This window comes from Hypomesus nipponensis, chromosome 8 (genome assembly GCF_054491055.1).
Source record: "Hypomesus nipponensis isolate SF chromosome 8, ASM5449105v1, whole genome shotgun sequence".
NCBI lineage: Eukaryota > Metazoa > Chordata > Actinopteri > Osmeriformes > Osmeridae > Hypomesus > Hypomesus nipponensis.
The window spans coordinates 3762690-3780000 of NC_140368.1; the positions used below are offsets into that span (position 1 = coordinate 3762690).

The window sequence follows — 17311 nt, forward strand, 5'->3', positions numbered from 1 at the left end:
GTGTGTGTGTGTGTGTGTGTGTGTGTGTGTGTGTGTGTGTGTGTGTGTGTGTGTGTGTGTGTGAAAAGCAGCGACACAGGCTTTTTCAGATCCTGAGGGACTCTTAATGGAATTACAACTGAAGTTGTTTACGAAACGCATCTACATGATGTGGTTCTTTTTCAGTCTAATCACTGCCATAAGATCCTATGTTAAGGCTTTCCTCAGCTCAGCTCAGCCTCTGCACACTGCCTCAGTCCCCCTGGTGTGTGCAGCGCGTGTGAAGCCTCCTCTCCCTCCTAGCATGCTCTCAGGCTCGTCTGATGTCTCTGCACTGTTTCTGGAAAGTGCTGCTGTGCTGTTTGTGGGTAGAAGCTCTAGACAGAAAACAGGCATATCTCACCGCTTCTTTCTCTTGCTCTTTGTCTTTCTCTTTTTCTCTCTCTTTCTCTTACTCCTCCCCTCCCCTACCCTCTCCTCCCCTCTGCCCTCCTCTTCTATGTTTCCTTCTTCTCTCCTTAGAAATCAGCAAAAATCCACCAAGACGTTCATCAAAGCGTGCTGATATATAGTACAGTAGCATTTATACCATAGCACCAACACATTGACAGTTCAATTTGCAGTAAAAGGGCTGTGGATCGATAGTGGAGCAGCCTGTTATCATAGAGAGGTCAACCGGTAGCCTTGACATATGTCAGTGACTCCTTAAGGATTTTCTCATGTTTGTGTGCGTGGGTAAGCGAGTGTGCGATGACAGGGTTACTGTAACTCATCAATCACCCTCATGCGTTCACGCACATCTCCTCCCCCACCGCGGAGACCTCACGTGCCTGAGGATGCACACCCGCATGTCCTTGAAGTCGTTTCCTCGGCAGGATTTAAACGTTTCCATGGTTTTTGGCCGGGAAGAAAAGAGAGACTTGGTTGTGCCCTGAACCAGACGGCAGGATTCATTAGCGTGCTAATGGCAGGCACGAACGAGCTGTGATTGACAGCTCTGAGGTGGCAGGACTGACTAATCAGAGGAAAGGGGGTTAAGAGGCGGAGAAATATGACAACACCAGGTTGTCAGGTGAGCAAGATGGAGAATGCCGTATCGATCTGCAGGCAATCTCATCCTGTTGCCACTTGGTGAGGCACTGGAATTGACAAGACAAGATTTATTTTACCGTCTCCTATGTCTGTTTCAACTGTACACACAGTGAACTCAGTGAAGTATTTCGTAGAATCTCCTCTCTGTGATAGTTGCTGATCAGGACAGGGATTGGGAGTAATCCGAGGGGGAGCTCTGGGTTGCAGCCCAGCCAACCAACACAGTCAAGTCGAACCCTTGGCCAGCTGGATGATGGAAGACGAGATGAAGATATCAGCATCCTGCAGGGGATGACGGGGGATGACAGGATGACAGGATGACGGGGGATTAGGGGGGATGACAGGGGTTGATGGGGATATCAGGGGATGAGGGGGGATTAGGGGGGATGACAGGGGTTGATGGAGATATCAGGGGATGACGGGGAATGACGTGGGATGAAGGGGGATGACGGGGGGATGACGGGGGGATGACGGGGGAGATGCACCAGGGGGAGGGGTTGTAGTGGGGAGGTGTGTGTGCTTGTGTGTGTGTGTAGCGGTGGGGCAGCAATGAGCCGTGATGGGACAGCTGGACGGTTAGCTCTCCCTCTGCAAATGGAATGTGCCACCGCTGTGCATGGTCTAACGGGCACCATGTGACCCCTGACCCTTGTCTTTATCTGTCCCTCCAGGTGCACTCTGAGCGTGACCCTGGAACAGGCCATCCTATTGGCTCGCAGTCACGGCTTGCCCCCTCGTTGCATCATGCAGGCCACTGACGTCATGAGAAAACAGGTATAGAGCCACACACACACGTATATATACAACGTGCACATATTGGCACTCTCACACATACAAGCATGTTCAAGGCTGTTAGACTGGAGCTCCTTTCTGCCTGGCCCAGCCAAGCCCTCCACCTCTCCTTCAGAGCTGCCTGAGGGCTGTTTCTGCTGCCACTACAAGGTACAGAGCTGAGGGAGACAGAGGAGGGAGGGTGGGTAAGGTGGTACAGAGAGAGGAGGGAGGGAGGGTAAGGTGGTACAGAGAGAGGAGGGAGGGTGGGTAAGGTGGTACAGAGAGAGGAGGGAGGGTGGGTAAGGTGGTACAGAGAGAAGAGGGAGGGAGGGTAAGGTGGTACAGAGAGAGGAGGGAGGGTGGGTAAGGTGGTACAGAGAGAGGAGGGAGGGTGGGTAAGGTGGTACAGAGAGGGGAGGGAGGGAGGGTAAGGTGGTACAGAGAGAGGAGGGAGGGAGGGTAAGGTGGTACAGAGAGAGGAGGGATGGAGGGTAAGGTGGTACAGAGAGAGGATGGAGGGTGGGTAAGGTGGTACAGAGAGAAGAGGGAGGGAGGGTAAGGTGGTACAGAGAGAGGAGGGAGGGTGGGTAAGGTGGTACAGAGAGAAGAGGGAGGGTGGGTAAGGTGGTACAGAGAGAAGAGGGAGGGAGGTTGGGTAAGGTGGTACAGAGAGAGGAGGGAGGGTGGGTAAGGTGGTACAGAGAGAGGAGGGAGGGTGGGTAAGGTGGTACAGAGAGAGGAGGGAGGGAGGGTAAGGTGGTACAGAGAGAGGAGGGATGGAAGGTAAGGTGGTACAGAGAGAGGATGGAGGGTGGGTAAGGTGGTACAGAGAGAAGAGGGAGGGAGGGTAAGGTGGTACAGAGAGAGGAGGGAGGGTGGGTAAGGTGGTACAGAGAGAAGAGGGAGGGTGGGTAAGGTGGTACAGAGAGAAGAGGGAGGGAGGTTGGGTAAGGTGGTACAGAGAGAGGAGGGAGGGTGGGTAAGGTGGTACAGAGAGAGGAGGGAGGGTGGGTAAGGTGGTACAGAGAGAGGATGGAGGGTGGGTAAGGTGGTACAGAGAGAGGATGGAGGTTGGGTACGGTCGTACAAAGAGAGGAGGGAGGGTGGGTAAGGTGGTACAGAGAAAGGATGGAGGGAGGGTAAGGTTCAGTTTTGGGGGCAGTGAGCCAGAAAGAAGTATTTTTGCTTCTTCAATGGCTGTTCCAGAGAGGGCAGAGCAGGCTTGGTTCTGTCGAAAACCGTAGGTGCAGTTTGCTGCTGATTGAATGGGTTCTGTGAAGAGGGAAACTCTGGCGTACACTTAGAGCTTAGGCAATATAAGCAATGTTCTCCATACCTCCAGAGTATTTAAAAATCCAGGATTTAACGCCCTGGGCCCAAAAGTTTTAGATGTGGTCGACCCTACACTTTTGAGTAGCTTGAGAGGGGAGAGGCGGGGAAGGAGAGGGAGAGGGAGAGGGAGGGAGGGAGGGGGGAGGGGGGGGAGGGAGGGAGGGAGGGAGAGAGGGAGAGAGGGAGGGGGGAGGGGAGGGGGGGAGGGAGGGAGGGGGAGGGAGGGAGGGAGGGAGGGGGAGGGAGAGGGAGGGAGGGAGGGAGGGAGAGGGAGGGAGGGAGAGGGAGAGGGGGAGGGAGGGAGGGAGGGAGGGAGGGAGGGAGGGAGGGAGGGAGGGAGGGAGGGAGGGAGGGAGGGAGGGAGGGAGGGAGGGAGGGAGGGAGGGAGGGAGGGAGGGAGGGAGGGAGGGAGGGAGGGAGGGAGGGAGGGAGAGAGGGGGATAAGATATTCAGTTCACAGCCACCGTCTCAGGCAGCAGTCACTTCCGAGTCCTTGGCAACAGATGCCATCCGACGAATCAGATGAATATGAATGAACGGTGTCGTCTACTGCTCCGCCAGGCTGCATATTCATTCCGTCACCAAAGGTTACGTAGCGCCGCTCGCACTCTGATAGGAGTCATCCATCACGGCCCTGGCTCTGAGTGACGTTCTGAAACGCTGGGTTTGGAAAGGCGTGGCCAAACGAGGGCTAAACGGATCCAATCCCAGCTTTGTATGAATAACAGTCGTTTTCAAGTGTAATGCACAGGTGTTATTTGGGCCTTGATTACCACGCATCAGACAGTATTCAGATCACCTAAACTCCCAAGACTGCTTTGTGAAAGGAAGTCTCTGAGAGAAAGTTACAATAATGCCTGAGGTTCCCAATTGCACTATTCTGGTTTGATTACTCTGAGAGATGACCGGAAGCTTCCTGAACTTTGCTTCTTTACCTCAGGCTCTCTGTCACCCTGTAGAGCTGATGCAACAGCCAGCATCAGTGTCCTTCAGAGGGGCAGAGGGGCCATCTCTGTCTGGGGGCAGGTAGATGGATGGTAGTGATAGGCATCGGGTAATTGCTGATGCTATCCCTTCACAGCACTGATGGCAGACTGGCTGGCTGTCTAACTGGTTCTGGCTGGTGTTTTGTACAGAGAGCTGGAACAGATAATAGACTCGGGGTCAGTCTCCCTGCTTATAGTAGACCATCGTTTATGACCTCTTGGGTTGGATATGTCTGTGTGTGTGTGAGTGTGAGTGTGAGTGTGTGTGTGTGTGTGTGTGTGTGTGTGTGTGTGTGTGTGAGTGTGGCAGCAGTACAGAACACACAGGTCAGAGTGGACACATCCCTAGTTTCTCACCAGACCTCAAATCACCTTGAAATTGCCTCAAGTTTATCTCTCTGAATGATATACCTTCTTATACCCAGCCAAACGCACAGTGTGCATGTACACACACACACTTGTTTAGTAGGCCCGAGGCTGAGCCATACTCCATTTTCTTAACGGCCCACATTATTTCCAGATGCTGTACATGCTCATCCAAAAAGGTCCTTGATTTTACGGTCCAGCCGCATCCCACACAGGACCTCAAGCTTCAGCCATTAAACACTCTGTGTCATGTGATCAATTCAGGGAGATTGTGTCAAAGCACAATCTCCCTGAAGGGGGGGGGTCATGCAAAGTCAAATATGTGGCTCTGCCCCCAAACTTACCTACTAACCCTAACCCACCCCTTCACCCCCTCACCCCTTCACCCCTTCACCCCCTCACCCCTTCACCCCCTCACCCCCTCACCCCCTCACCATGACAAGGCCAGACCTCAGGCAACAGGGAGGTACTGCTGGGAGCTCATCCCTCATAAGTTTGGCTTCCGAGGACATGTTCTAGATGTACTATGCTCTTGGTACATCAAAGCTGTTAGAGTTCCTGTACAGTACACTGGGTGTTACATGTGTGGAATAAACAAGCCTGACATCCCTAGCTTGTTGTGGTGAGAGTGAACAGCTGGATCTTTGTGTTTTCATTAAGTACAGGTTATTTATTTATACACATTTCTGCCTTTAGACTCTTTTTTTGTTTGTATCTGTTCTGCTTGACTAACCAGTAACCAGTCCCCAGAACAGTTCACACAACACCACTCACTTTTTGGCAGGATTAGAGAACACGCAAGCACACCTGTAGACTGGGCACAGAGTCTGGTCCAATTATTGGTTTCTGTTTGTCTTTTAGGGGGCAAGAGTTCAGAATTCTGCTAAGAACTTGGGAGTGAGAGACCGGACCCCTTCTTCAGTGCCGAGGTAAGCCTGGACCATTCATCTTCTGACTGTGAACATGGAGCTTAACCGCTATTGAGCTGTGCACTGCTGCATGCTTGTTTTATGCTTGTATCATCTAATCCTTGTGTCCGTGAATAACAGAGGAAAAGACAGGAGAGAAAATAAGAGAAACAGAGATAAAAAAAGAGTGTGTGTCTGTTTGCATTTGTGTGATGAGTGTGTGTGTGTGTGTGTGTGTGTGTGCATCTGCCCTGCATCGTGCCTCAGACAGCAAGTAGAGATCCTATCTGGGAGCCCACCCCTCTCCTTGTAGATAAGGACGAGGGCTGCCACGTCCACTTGGCTTTGACATAAGCACCATTGTGTGACAGTCAGCCCTTTTGAACCTTTTAGGGAAATTGACAAATACAATTAGGTAGCGGTGTTAAGATGCAGTGGTCGGGAGGGGGGGGGGGGGCGTGGGGGAATAGCTGCAGTCTCAGTGGGTTTCCGTTGTAATTGGTGCACTGTGAGTGACCACTCCTCTGGATGTGAAAGTCAGTCCTGTAGCACTGCGAGCGAGCCAGAAGACCAGGCGGTTACTGAGTGGGACACGGGACTGAAGTGGTGGTCGTGAGCTATCGTTGTGGTTTGTCAGAGCTGGGGTTATCTAAGAGGGAGCCAGACGACTGAATGTGGAGTTGTAGGTCCGAAGGTTGACTTGTGAACCAAGCCCACAATTGATGTTGTTTTGTTATTGTTTGTATGAAACATACTTGGTGTTTGTGTGTTTATCTGTCTACATCGATGTGTTTCTGTGAACAGACTCTACAAGCTGTGCCAGCCCCCTCCTCCTGATGGTGACCCATAATGCATTGTGGCCTGTACACAGCTGAAGAGATGCTGATCTGTCATTGCCTCCCTAAATCTCTCTCTCTGTTCACAATGGACCAATCTGAGGGATAAAATAGTACACATTTCCTGCCAACTCGCATTTTCAGGTAGCTCATTCTCACAACATTTCATGGGGTTCGCTCATGTGTAAATAGTTTTGACAAACCGTAAATAGTTTTTTTTTTTGTTATTATATACTTTATTTTTAAGCCATTGTACTTTATAGCTGTTTTGATTTTTTTAATGGTTTCAGTTATTTGTCTGGCATCCAAGCTACGTCACATCTCATTTAATATGTTTTGGAACGGAACAAATAATGTGAAGTTGGTGCCATGAGGGTGTGCCCCTCAAAATTAGCTGTTTGTTTTCACGATGCCAATGAATTTCTGCTGGCTGGTTCACGATTCCTTCTGATATTCAAATGTAATGTGAGTGAGATGATGAGAGAGGAACCCGTGGAGATGTTGGGTAATGATGAGTACCGATACTCAATTTTCTCAGTCACCTGATCTATGAGTCTAATGAAGCCCTCTGTAATGTGTTCTTGTGAATCTAGACTTCTGAGCAAGACTGGGGGAGTCTGGTGATAGCAAGTGCTGTTTATATCTCAACATGAGTCCCAACAGATGTTGTACACTGGCATGTAGATATGCAGACGTTGAAAAAGTTCAAACTTGAACAAACACTAAATATTTAGTGTTTCATGTCCATGTCATGACTCCCAAAACTGTCAGATCTATTCCAGGAATTATGGTAATTTGTGTTCCATGTAATATTCTGCAGATCAATACCAGTAATTACGGTAGTGGCTGTTACCTGTGTCCCACTGTGCCTTATCCGTGACTCCTAACATGAAGAGATTTTGTATAATTCATCAGTATTAGCCTAATATGTCCCATAATACTCTAAGCTTTTGTAAGTAGACCTACGCAATACTGTACATGTACCGTATCAGACCTGTACTCCAGAGTCAAGTAATACTCAGTGTTTAGTTATTAATCATTACTATATAGATAACATCATTACATTGTAGATTGTAACTATGCAAGCCATCAGGTCATACAGTAGGAAATTGCATTGATGGTGCTTCACAGTCATCACCAAATAGCTCATTCCATCCATTCAATTAAAAGGACTGCCTCTTTTAATGCTCTTAAATGAAGATGTGCTTTTTTCAGCTAAATAATCCTACGATTGGTGCTTTGATGCAAACACAACCTAAAGGAGATGGTGACCATACAGTACTCAACTAGTGGCAATGTTTGTTTGACGTAAAACAACTGTAATTTATTGTCTGACAAAACTGACCCATTATAGAGAATGCCTTATACACCTTGTGTCGTTTTCTCGGTTCTTAATTAACCAATGTTTATGAAGAGCCTTCTATTATGAATTGTATAATATCATACTACAGTCATTAATTTCAATTAAACCAATCTAAAGAATGAAGAATTACATTGTTTTGTTGGGGGGGGGGGGGGGTCTGGCTTATTACATGACTAGGGCTTTCAAATGAAAAGAAATGTAATTTGTATACATTAGAGAACGTCACAGAGGACTTGACATGATGCCCACAGAACTGCACCCAAACCAACCTAAACCATCAAAGAAGACATGGAAAAACTCCTAGGAAAACTGACCCTTAGAGAAATGGAAGAAACCTTGGGAGGTTCCTCTCTTCCAGAGATGGTCGGTGATAAAGAGAGGTGCAGACGAATACGATGCAATCATGCATTAAGAATAGAGGTGAAAGTATAAATATATTTAAAAAACACCTGAATGGACGGTAATACCTCTTGGTTTCCAGTTCCTTAACATTTTCCTCACATTTGATCTTCTATCTGTTGAAACCCCCCAATGTCATGTTTTATATTACAGAAATGTACAGAGGACTACTCTTAAGTTAAAAGCCTAATCAACTGAGCAATCCATGTGTTACAATCATAGCTTTGTATGTGAGATTGTAGGCAACGGTACTTCATCTTGTTGGTTGATTTTAACGGACAATTCAAAGCAACTTTCACGAGCACACGCCTGCTCACCAACCCTGACTGGGCATATTCTGCTGCCATTCCTGCCAAAGCGCTCCACTGCCAGTCTGTGTGCTGTATGCAGTACAGCTGCGCAAAAAGGAGCACCGTCACATTAGCCAAGACCTTTAAAAGGGACACAGGCAACCAAATTGGGTGGAGGAGTGTCCGTTGTGCTGATAGCACACAGCCAATAAGCAGAAGATGTCGTGTCACTATTAAGTAACAATCTTTGCTATTGGCTTTAAGAGGGAAGCCTTCGCTAGGAAACCACTCTAGCGACACGGCGGCAGCGGGGACGGTCCCGTGCAGTAGTGAACAGCAAAGCGCAGAGTGCCTATACTGCCACTTTTCACTATGTTCTAGGCGGTGAAGCGAACTCACCGCGCTTAACGCCCTCGTTTAAAGCGTTTTTTAAGTTGGCGACAGTTTGATAGTTCGTAGATGTACGAATAGTATCGTGTCGATGAATGCATAACGTGGTCCCACCGTTTAATTGTAGCCCAGTAGCGTTAAATGCAAGACTTACAGGTTCTTCATGGCGTCTCAACAGCAATCAAGAATTCAGTCGTATTTGGAGAAAAATAAAATTGGACCCTTATTTGAGGTAGGTATGCATACTATTCAACTTAACCAATCAACCTCGGCGTGTCTCACCTTTCGGCTGTCATGCAATCAAATTGAATATGCCATTTTATTTTACACACCGGCTGCTTTGCATTTCTTTTATTTCATTCAGTTAATATATTCATCCAAACTACATCATGTCAAGTTGTATTCAGACTACAGAAATTCAGTTGAGTTCATATTGCCTTCCGCCTTTTCCATCCGATAGCAATCACATTCCTCATGATCTGTATGATTGCAAACACCCTCCCATGTTGTAAGGTAATTTACATATACTGGCTGGTAGCTCGTGTAAATTTGACCTATATTTGCCATGCTCAGAGCTGTTATATAGAAAGAATCGAGCAAAAGAGGGATTCTCTCTGTGAAAGTCCCATGTAATGCTCTAAGCTGATGGCACACATCTTTGTATTGTTTTAGGTAGGCTACGGTGTCCGGAGTAAAGCTGAGGTAAAGTGAGGTAACATTGTAGTTAACCGAACCTTACACCCAAAGAGAAAGAGAGCGAGGGATAGATTGTGTGTGTGAGAGTGGTGAGGGGACTTGCTCAGTCTGCTCGGATATATCTTTTTACCCAAAGTGTTTCTTTATCATGTCAGATTTGCCTTCAATTACGAGTATTGCTGGTTCTCAAGAGCGCAAGATTCTGTAATTTAGCCTTCTTCAATGTATCTGCCTATCAATAAGTTCAGGAAATGACGTTGTTGGTGGACGCTGTAGCAACCTGCAGACGATCAATCCTGTTTGAAATATCGCTGAGTTAATGCAGTACAATAGGAAACCTAATACACTTCTATTTGTGTTAAGGCTCTTCCATAAACTGAGTGTTCATATGTATTTCACGGTTATTGACTACAGTACATGCAGCTTAGTATCATAATGAGACCACTCGGCCTGTTTGTGTAGAATCATATTTGAATTATGGATATAAGGAAGATTATCTCACAGGGACCAACTGTTCCCAGGGCCCCTTACAGCCTGTTCCATACAGGTGCTGCTTACCTAACAGAAACATGGATTTATGTTTTCTCAGATGAGTGTTTGTGCGTGTGTGTATGTTTGTGTATGTAAATCTAAATTAAATTTCACAGAAATTCAAGGGCGTGTGTAACAACGACAAGTGTACACCGCATGCTTAACCTGAAGGAACGCTGGTTCAGTACCATGGACAGCTACTGTTTGCTTTCTCTCCATCTCTATCTCACTCACTCTCACACACTCTTGTCCTCCCTTCAGTCTACCTTCCCTTCTTCTCGCTGCACTTGCGTTTGTCCTAGACTGCTTTGCCATCCGCCTCTCTCTCCTTCTCTGCCTCTACTCTCTTGATCTCACTCATTCTCTATCTCTCGCTGTCTGTCTCTTCACCTTAAGGTGAAAATAATTATTTTCTCTGTTGGTCTTTCTTTCCCTCTAAAATAATCAAGTTGTTTCTTTCTTTTAATAACATCAAGGGACTATTTCTAATGGATGGCTCGCAAACGAGGATCTGCAGCTGACCATTGTGAGATGGATCAAAACACTTGTCAAACCAAGTGCTCAACAATGTGTTCAGTTTCTTTTTTCAATTCACTCACACTGAGAACGCTGCATTATTAATGAACCAGCAAGCCAATGAAATGGTCTCAGTTATTTCTGGGTTTGAGTTTTCTACAAGGAAAGCACACATTACACCTGTCTTTTCTGAACGGATGATGTTGGGTTAATTTTCCCCCCTTTTGTGATGTACATAGAAGCTTCAGTCCTGCTGATGTCTTTAAGAAAGACACAGTCTAGTATTTGAGATGTGATGTTGTGTTTGTGTCCTGTTACACAGACTCCTCCTTGGCTTTGACCACTGTTATAATGTTAGAACTGTGTACTAATCCTTCATCATCTGCTGCCTTTACCACATGTACTGATGCACATCAACTTGGACCATGGGGGGGTCAGATGGCTGAGCGGTTAAGGAGTCACGCTATCAATCAGAGGGTTGTTGGTTCGATTACTGGCCATGCCAATTGACGTTGTGTCCTTGGGCAAGGCACTTTACCTTATTTGCCTCGGGGAGAATGTCCCTGTACTTACTGTAAGTCGCTCTGGGTAAGAGCGTCTGCTAAATGACTACATGTAAATGTAAAGTGTTTGCTAAACAAAAACAAATGTACTGTACTGCCATGATAATCATACATTGGCTGTTAGCTACTGTACAGCTTCTACTGTAGCCTGCCACCGTCTGCAGTATTTACAGCAGGATGACTGATGCTGTATCTGGTCAAATGCTGTTTTGATTGATCTTCGCTAGGTGCATTGATGTAGGATTGTGCCTCCTGACTAAGGGTGAGGCTAATCCAGACTAATGGAACTGTTCAAGAAGGAACAGGAATACTTTGAATTACAGCACTCCGCTTCAGAAAGCTGTCAATCAAACCTCTCCAATTAGGTCAGTTATTTTTGCTGAAGAGATGGAAGGATGCAGAGGTAGAACCGACATCAGATATCGCTTTGGTCTGTGGAAGGTACAAGCAAGATCATCTTTTTTCTAAGAAACATGTAAAACTGGTGTGTTGCAAATTGCAATGTCATACTTTCTTTCATAGATTTCTTTCAGCTAGAGATTTTTTGCTGCTTCAGCAGGGAGCTAGTGGTAATCAAAGTATATCCAGAATGTTGTACAGCCTGCTGGTAAACACAGCAGTGGTCATTTTGACTCATTTCTTAAGGAGTTCTCTCATAACATTTGGTGACTCAGAGTAGAACACAACGTGAAATCTGTTGGATTCCACCTTTTCATTCTTTCAGGTGTGTAGGTGTGTTTGTGAAGTGTATTGACACCTGTGTTGCACAGTTGCACCGTGACCCAGGCGACAAGTTTTCTACCTGACCTATCGAGCCACTCTCTTACTGGGTGACTTACAGCAGCCTGGGGAACAGATTCTGTGGTGTGTCAGTAGGCCCATGTGTCTGGACCAGAAGTCCAAAGAGGATTGAGGAATGGAAGGTATATTTAGTTTCTCATTGAATCCGTTTGTGAACCAGAGTTTTGGAATCAGAATGAGAGAAATGCAGGGTCTTGAACAGTCTTGGAGATAGTATTATCATGGCGATGAGGCTGAGAGATTGACAGCCACTTTGAGAGGTCGCTTACAGTGCTAATTCAAGCTAGCTAGCTGTGTGGCCGTGCCAGATGTCAAATGAACTTTTATTCTTTTTTACTGATTGAATATCTGGCTGCAGTTGCACAGCCGGGCAGGGAAGGCATTTGGATGTTAATTACATATATTGAGGGTGGTTTTAATAACTAAGTTCCTGTGCGAGGCCCTTTTCTAAAATTGCATGTCAAAACGGGATATGTAAATACAATTTGTTTGATTTGGCTGAACAACGATTGGCTAATAAACCGCAACATTGTCGATTCCATCTGCGCATCGTTGCGTCTCATCATTGGCCCCAGCAGGAGTGTGTTTCCGGGCCGCACAACAGAAGCAGAGGCGAACTCTCTGGGTTTCTATCCTAATGTAGTCGGCGAAGTCACAAATAGAATACTGTGGAGGCACACAACATGTCAATAACATCAATTTGGGCGAGAATGATTGCATTTCCCTCTAGTAATTGATAACACCAGCATGACTGAAATGAAACGTTTTCCTGTTTTTTATCTGCTGGTCAGATTCTCAGAGGAGCAATAACATTAAAAAAAAATTGTAAACAAAACATATGTTGATGTTCTGTAAGATTTGTTGTGAATATCTGTCAGGTATTCAATATGACCAACATAACACCATTCAACAAAACTAAACACTCAAATGAAGAAGATTGTACAAATCTCGGCATCTGCGCAGTCAGATCAACATACAGTAATAAGCATTCTGTTTTTATAGTCTTTTTTTCATAATTGCTTGCTTTTAATAAAATAAACATAATACAGGACATTAAATGGTTAACGAGTGTGTGTGTGTGTCTGTGTGTGTGTGTAAGAATCCTGGGTTAACAGCAACCTCCTAGGCAGTGTTAGAGTAATTACAGTGAGATAGCTGAACACACATCCTTGGGCCTTGCGTGCCTTTAGAGGATGGAGGGAGAGGAGAAGGAGGGAGAGAGTGATGGAGAGGACAGATTAGAGCTTAGGGGGGTGCAGAGAGCAGGAAGAGAGAAAGACGAAAGATAGATGACAAGAGACGAAGAGAAAGATGGAATGAGAGAGTTGGACAGGCAGTGAGGAGCCAGTGGAAGATGAGAGAGTTGGACAGGCAGTGAGGAGCCAGTGGAAGATGAGAGAGGTGGACAGGCAGTGAGGAGCCAGTGGAAGATGAGAGAGTTGGACAGGCAGTGAGGAGCCAGTGGAAGATGAGAGAGTTGGACAGGCAGTGAGGAGCCAGTGGAAGATGAGAGAGTTGGACAGGCAGTGAGGAGCCAGTGGAAGATGAGAGAGGTGGACAGGCAGTGAAGAGCCAGTGGAAGATGAGAGAGGTGGACAGGCAGTGAGGAGCCAGTGGAAGATGAGAGAGGTGGACAGGCAGTGAGGAGCCAGTGGAAGATGAGAGAGGTGGACAGGCAGTGAAGAGCCAGTGGAAGATGAGAGAGTTGGACAGGCAGTGAAGAGCCAGTGGAAGATGAGAGAGTTGGACAGGCAGTGAGGAGCCAGTGGAAGATGAGAGAGTTGGACAGGCAGTGAGGAGCCAGTTGAAGATGAGAGAGGTGGACAGGCAGTGAGGAGCCAGTGGAAGATGAGAGAGTTGGACAGGCAGTGAAGAGCCAGTGGAAGATGAGAGAGGTGGACAGGCAGTGAAGAGCCAGTGGAAGGGATAAAGAAAGCATGGGGAGCTACAGGGAAAGACAGAAAGACAAACTGGGAGAGCAGTGATGCTGGAAGACTTCAGTATATGAGCGAAGCAAGTTCAGGCATGGCACTCGGGCAGCGCACGTCATATCACCCATGGCCGTGTTCTTAGCCCATAGGGTTAGCTCGATCGGCGGCGCTATAAAGTCGTCACATGCACACACACGTATCCTCGATTACCTTTGTGTTCTGCGCTGCTGCCACCATCCCCTTCTCCCCCATGTTGTCTGTCTTCACTGTTTTGAACTCGTTGCTCCCTGCCTCATGTCATGCATGCTGCAGTGAAGGCAGGTAGCACTTCCCCATTTACAGACATTCCGCCAATGTTAAACCTATTTTTCATGTATTTGAATAAATGGTGAAACCAATCACGTGAGTGTCTTGACTGAACTGTATGATACGGTACATCCTAGATGATCATGTGATTGTGAGTCTTAATGAAGTTATCACTCGCGGACCCTGCTGGCTGGAGCTGGCTGTGACTGATGGTGTGTGTGTGTGTGTGTGTGTGTGAGAGAGAGAGTGATAGAAAGAGAGTGATGGAGATGGTAATATGCTGGGGGATAAGCTCCCTCAGTTGAACAACCTTGACAGTCACCTCATGTTCATCAAGCTAAAGGTCTAACGATCAATCATCTTTCTAACTTGACTCACAGAAGAAAGGTATGAAGTGTGTGTGTGTGCCTTGTGTCTGTGCATACTCCTCTTCAGACCAGTGTAATGACTGTGCCCTCTCCTCCAGCCTCTCTCTCTCTCTCTCTCTCTCTCTCTCTCTCTCTCTCTCTCTCTCTCTCTCTCTCTCTCTCTCTCTCTCACGCACAACCTCTCCTCTCTTGCATCCGCCTGCTGATTCAAGGTCTGGAATTGTTCCAGTCACTCCCTTCGCTCCACTCATCCTTCCTATGAGCGGGCTCATCCCTCCAATGGGCTCGTCCCTCGTTCATTCCATCATGCACCTACAGTATCTCACCCCCACAGCTACTTGCTGTGATAGGAATATGTTGTGTTATTATTCATCCTGATAGCATTGAAGACGTTTAATAAATAATAAGTTTATTTATTAGTTTGCCCTGCTGATTATGGAAACAGAAACTGTGCTTTGTTATTACTGCGTTCCCATGGCGCATTGACACACACACACACACACACACGATGCACATTTTTTACTTTAGTACGATAGGCCTCTGTCGTAGTGGTTGTGCATGAACTATCAATCAGTTGCTGACAGGTGTGCCTGTGTTGTAGAGAATGTGAGGCTGGAAACAGAGAGATCAAGCTCTGGTGTTTTGGAGGAGAGTCATTTATCGTTCCGCGGCTCCAGTCACTGTCTCCTCTCATCCAGACTTCCATAACTCAGACATGGGGGTCCAGAGGCTGAATGGGATGGAGCAGAAATAGCTCCCAGGTTTGCCTGCTGGCACAGATGTGCTGTTGCACCAGCTAAAACACCAGAGGCTTTGTAGTTTTAACAATGTTTCGTATGCACCATCCCCCTCTGTCTTGTTCTGTCTCTCCCCTCTTTCGCTCTCTAAGCGTTGAGTCTGGGATCGGAGACAGTAGACTAAGGCATCCGTGTCATTGTGTGATCGCTGTAGTGTGTGTTCCTCTGGGAGTCCTTGCTCAGGACACTGGTGACACTTGGCTGGCTGACAGCTTGTCTATTAGGGACACACATACACACGCACACACACCTGCAGAGAGAGAGAGGGAGAGAGAGAGAGTTAGATGGAGATAGGTAGTACAGATGCCTACACACCTGCATATGGATGCCATAAATGTGGTTCCTGCTGATGCAAATCCCTCCCAACAAAATAGTTAGTGTCTATTCTAGTGAGGATGTGGAACTCAATCTATCTGTATGTCTGCCTATGGTACCTGTCAAGGGGAATATCTGTCTTCTGTAGGTTCATGTGACACGCTTTATTCAAAGCACCTTATCACCATAGTAAGTGAAAGTGTCAATTATGGTAGCTTGGAAAGAGGCACAAGGTCCTACAAACATAGGACATTGCCAATGTTGAGCAACGGGATTAGCTGTTTGAATATGAAATGGAAGCACACACCCCACACCTTTTATCTGTCTCTCTCGCTCTCTCTCTGTATTTTGCTCTCCCTCCTCCTGTTCATCCATGTCCCCTCCTCATCGCCCCCCCCCCCTCCCCTTCTACACATACAAACACCTATGCTTTGCTCACACAAAAAACGTCAAATAGGTTCATACAAACACAAAAAACACATATCCAAAACAGAGCTGCCACCACTGTTCCTTTCTCTCCTCTACGTACGCAGGTTTCTTCAGGAAATGCCCCCACAAAACCCCTCGTCTAAGTGATTAATTAAAAGACATCTCACTTCCTCTTCCCATCTGCCAAGTGGAGTCCTGGGCTGTTTGCATAAAAAAAACATTGCTTGTTTAGCTTCCTGAACGCAGCCCCAAATTATAGCCCTCTTTTATAGCCCTCTTCTTGCTAGGTTAGTTTAATTACCCACTGGAGCTACCAAGCAGCAATTATGACTTTAACTTCCTGGTATTGTTAGTGCTTTGTAATTGTGCAGCGCAGACTACAGATGTGGCAACGCTTTTGAATGAAAAATGCTGCTCTCAATTCAATTCCCTTTATTGGTCCTGAAGAAAGATCAAGTGTTTAGATAACGCTGTGTACACTGGTACTCAAGATCCCTGTTTTATATATATTTTTTATTCCTGTCTCTTTGACCTGTAGTTCCTTCTGGGAGGTTTTGTGATGACAATCTGCATCTCCTTGTCCTGTTCATGCAGCTGCAGTTTGCTTTGCATTGCTGTGCTACTGCATAGACACTCTGCATTACTGTGCTACTGCATAGACACTCTGCATTACTGTGCTACTGCATAGACACTCTGCATTACTGTGCTACTGCATAGACACTCTGCATTACTGTGCTACTGAGTGTCTGTTTAATCTCTCTCTCACAGAGACCACTGCAGTCCACTGAGACACACGTCCTAATGGTGCTCTGATTCCACTGTCCATACACATACACACATACATACACACACACACACACACACAGCCACGCTCACACTTGTGCATGTCACCCCCAGAACACACACATATTTGAACTGAGTCAAATATGAACTGAGGAAGGAAGCGGCTTTGTAGTCACTGGTTTTCCCAGGTTTGGATCTAAAACTTTTCTTCTGACAAGATCAGAACCAGATGTCTGTGGGTGCACTGGTGGCTCACCGGTTCAGTGTGCATACCATGGAGGCTAAGGCTTTACCACAGGGGACTGGTTTTGAGTCTAACCAGGGGCTTCCTGCATGTCCTGTCTCTCTTCGCTGGATCTGACCCAGTAAAGCAGAAATGTCCTCAAGATATCTCAAAGATATCTGTGTGTCTATGAAGCATGCCCATTTAAACTGCATCTGTTTAATTTTGCGAACAATGCTTGAATAGAACAACGCAGAGACAGAGAATGAAAATATGTATTTTTCATTATTCCAGGCACCTTGGCAATTGTATGTTTTTCATAATGCCAAATCCTAAT

General features: G+C 46.6%; 2 protein-coding genes across 4 annotated transcripts in view; both read left to right on the forward strand.

Moving 5' to 3' along the window:
* prex2 (phosphatidylinositol-3,4,5-trisphosphate-dependent Rac exchange factor 2) overlaps nucleotides 1-7762 on the forward strand; it is a 92851-nt gene extending 85089 nt beyond the window's left edge. For 2 of the 3 annotated variants that reach the window (XM_084703013.1, XM_084703014.1), the window contains 3 exons: nucleotides 1743-1845; nucleotides 5391-5458; nucleotides 6242-7762. In XM_084703013.1, coding sequence (XP_084559139.1) covers nucleotides 1743-1845; nucleotides 5391-5458; nucleotides 6242-6287 — 217 coding nt within the window. In that variant the 3' untranslated portion in view covers nucleotides 6288-7762. The remainder of the gene's footprint in view (nucleotides 1-1742; nucleotides 1846-5390; nucleotides 5459-6241) is intronic. The other variant, XR_014766306.1, reaches the window with a different exon arrangement.
* A 1104-nt stretch (nucleotides 7763-8866) lies between these two features.
* The window catches only part of c8h8orf34 (chromosome 8 C8orf34 homolog), a 62903-nt gene continuing 54458 nt past the window's right edge, over nucleotides 8867-17311 (forward strand). The window contains exon 1 of the mRNA XM_084703679.1: nucleotides 8867-8947. Coding sequence (XP_084559805.1) covers nucleotides 8879-8947 — 69 coding nt within the window. The 5' untranslated portion in view covers nucleotides 8867-8878. The remainder of the gene's footprint in view (nucleotides 8948-17311) is intronic.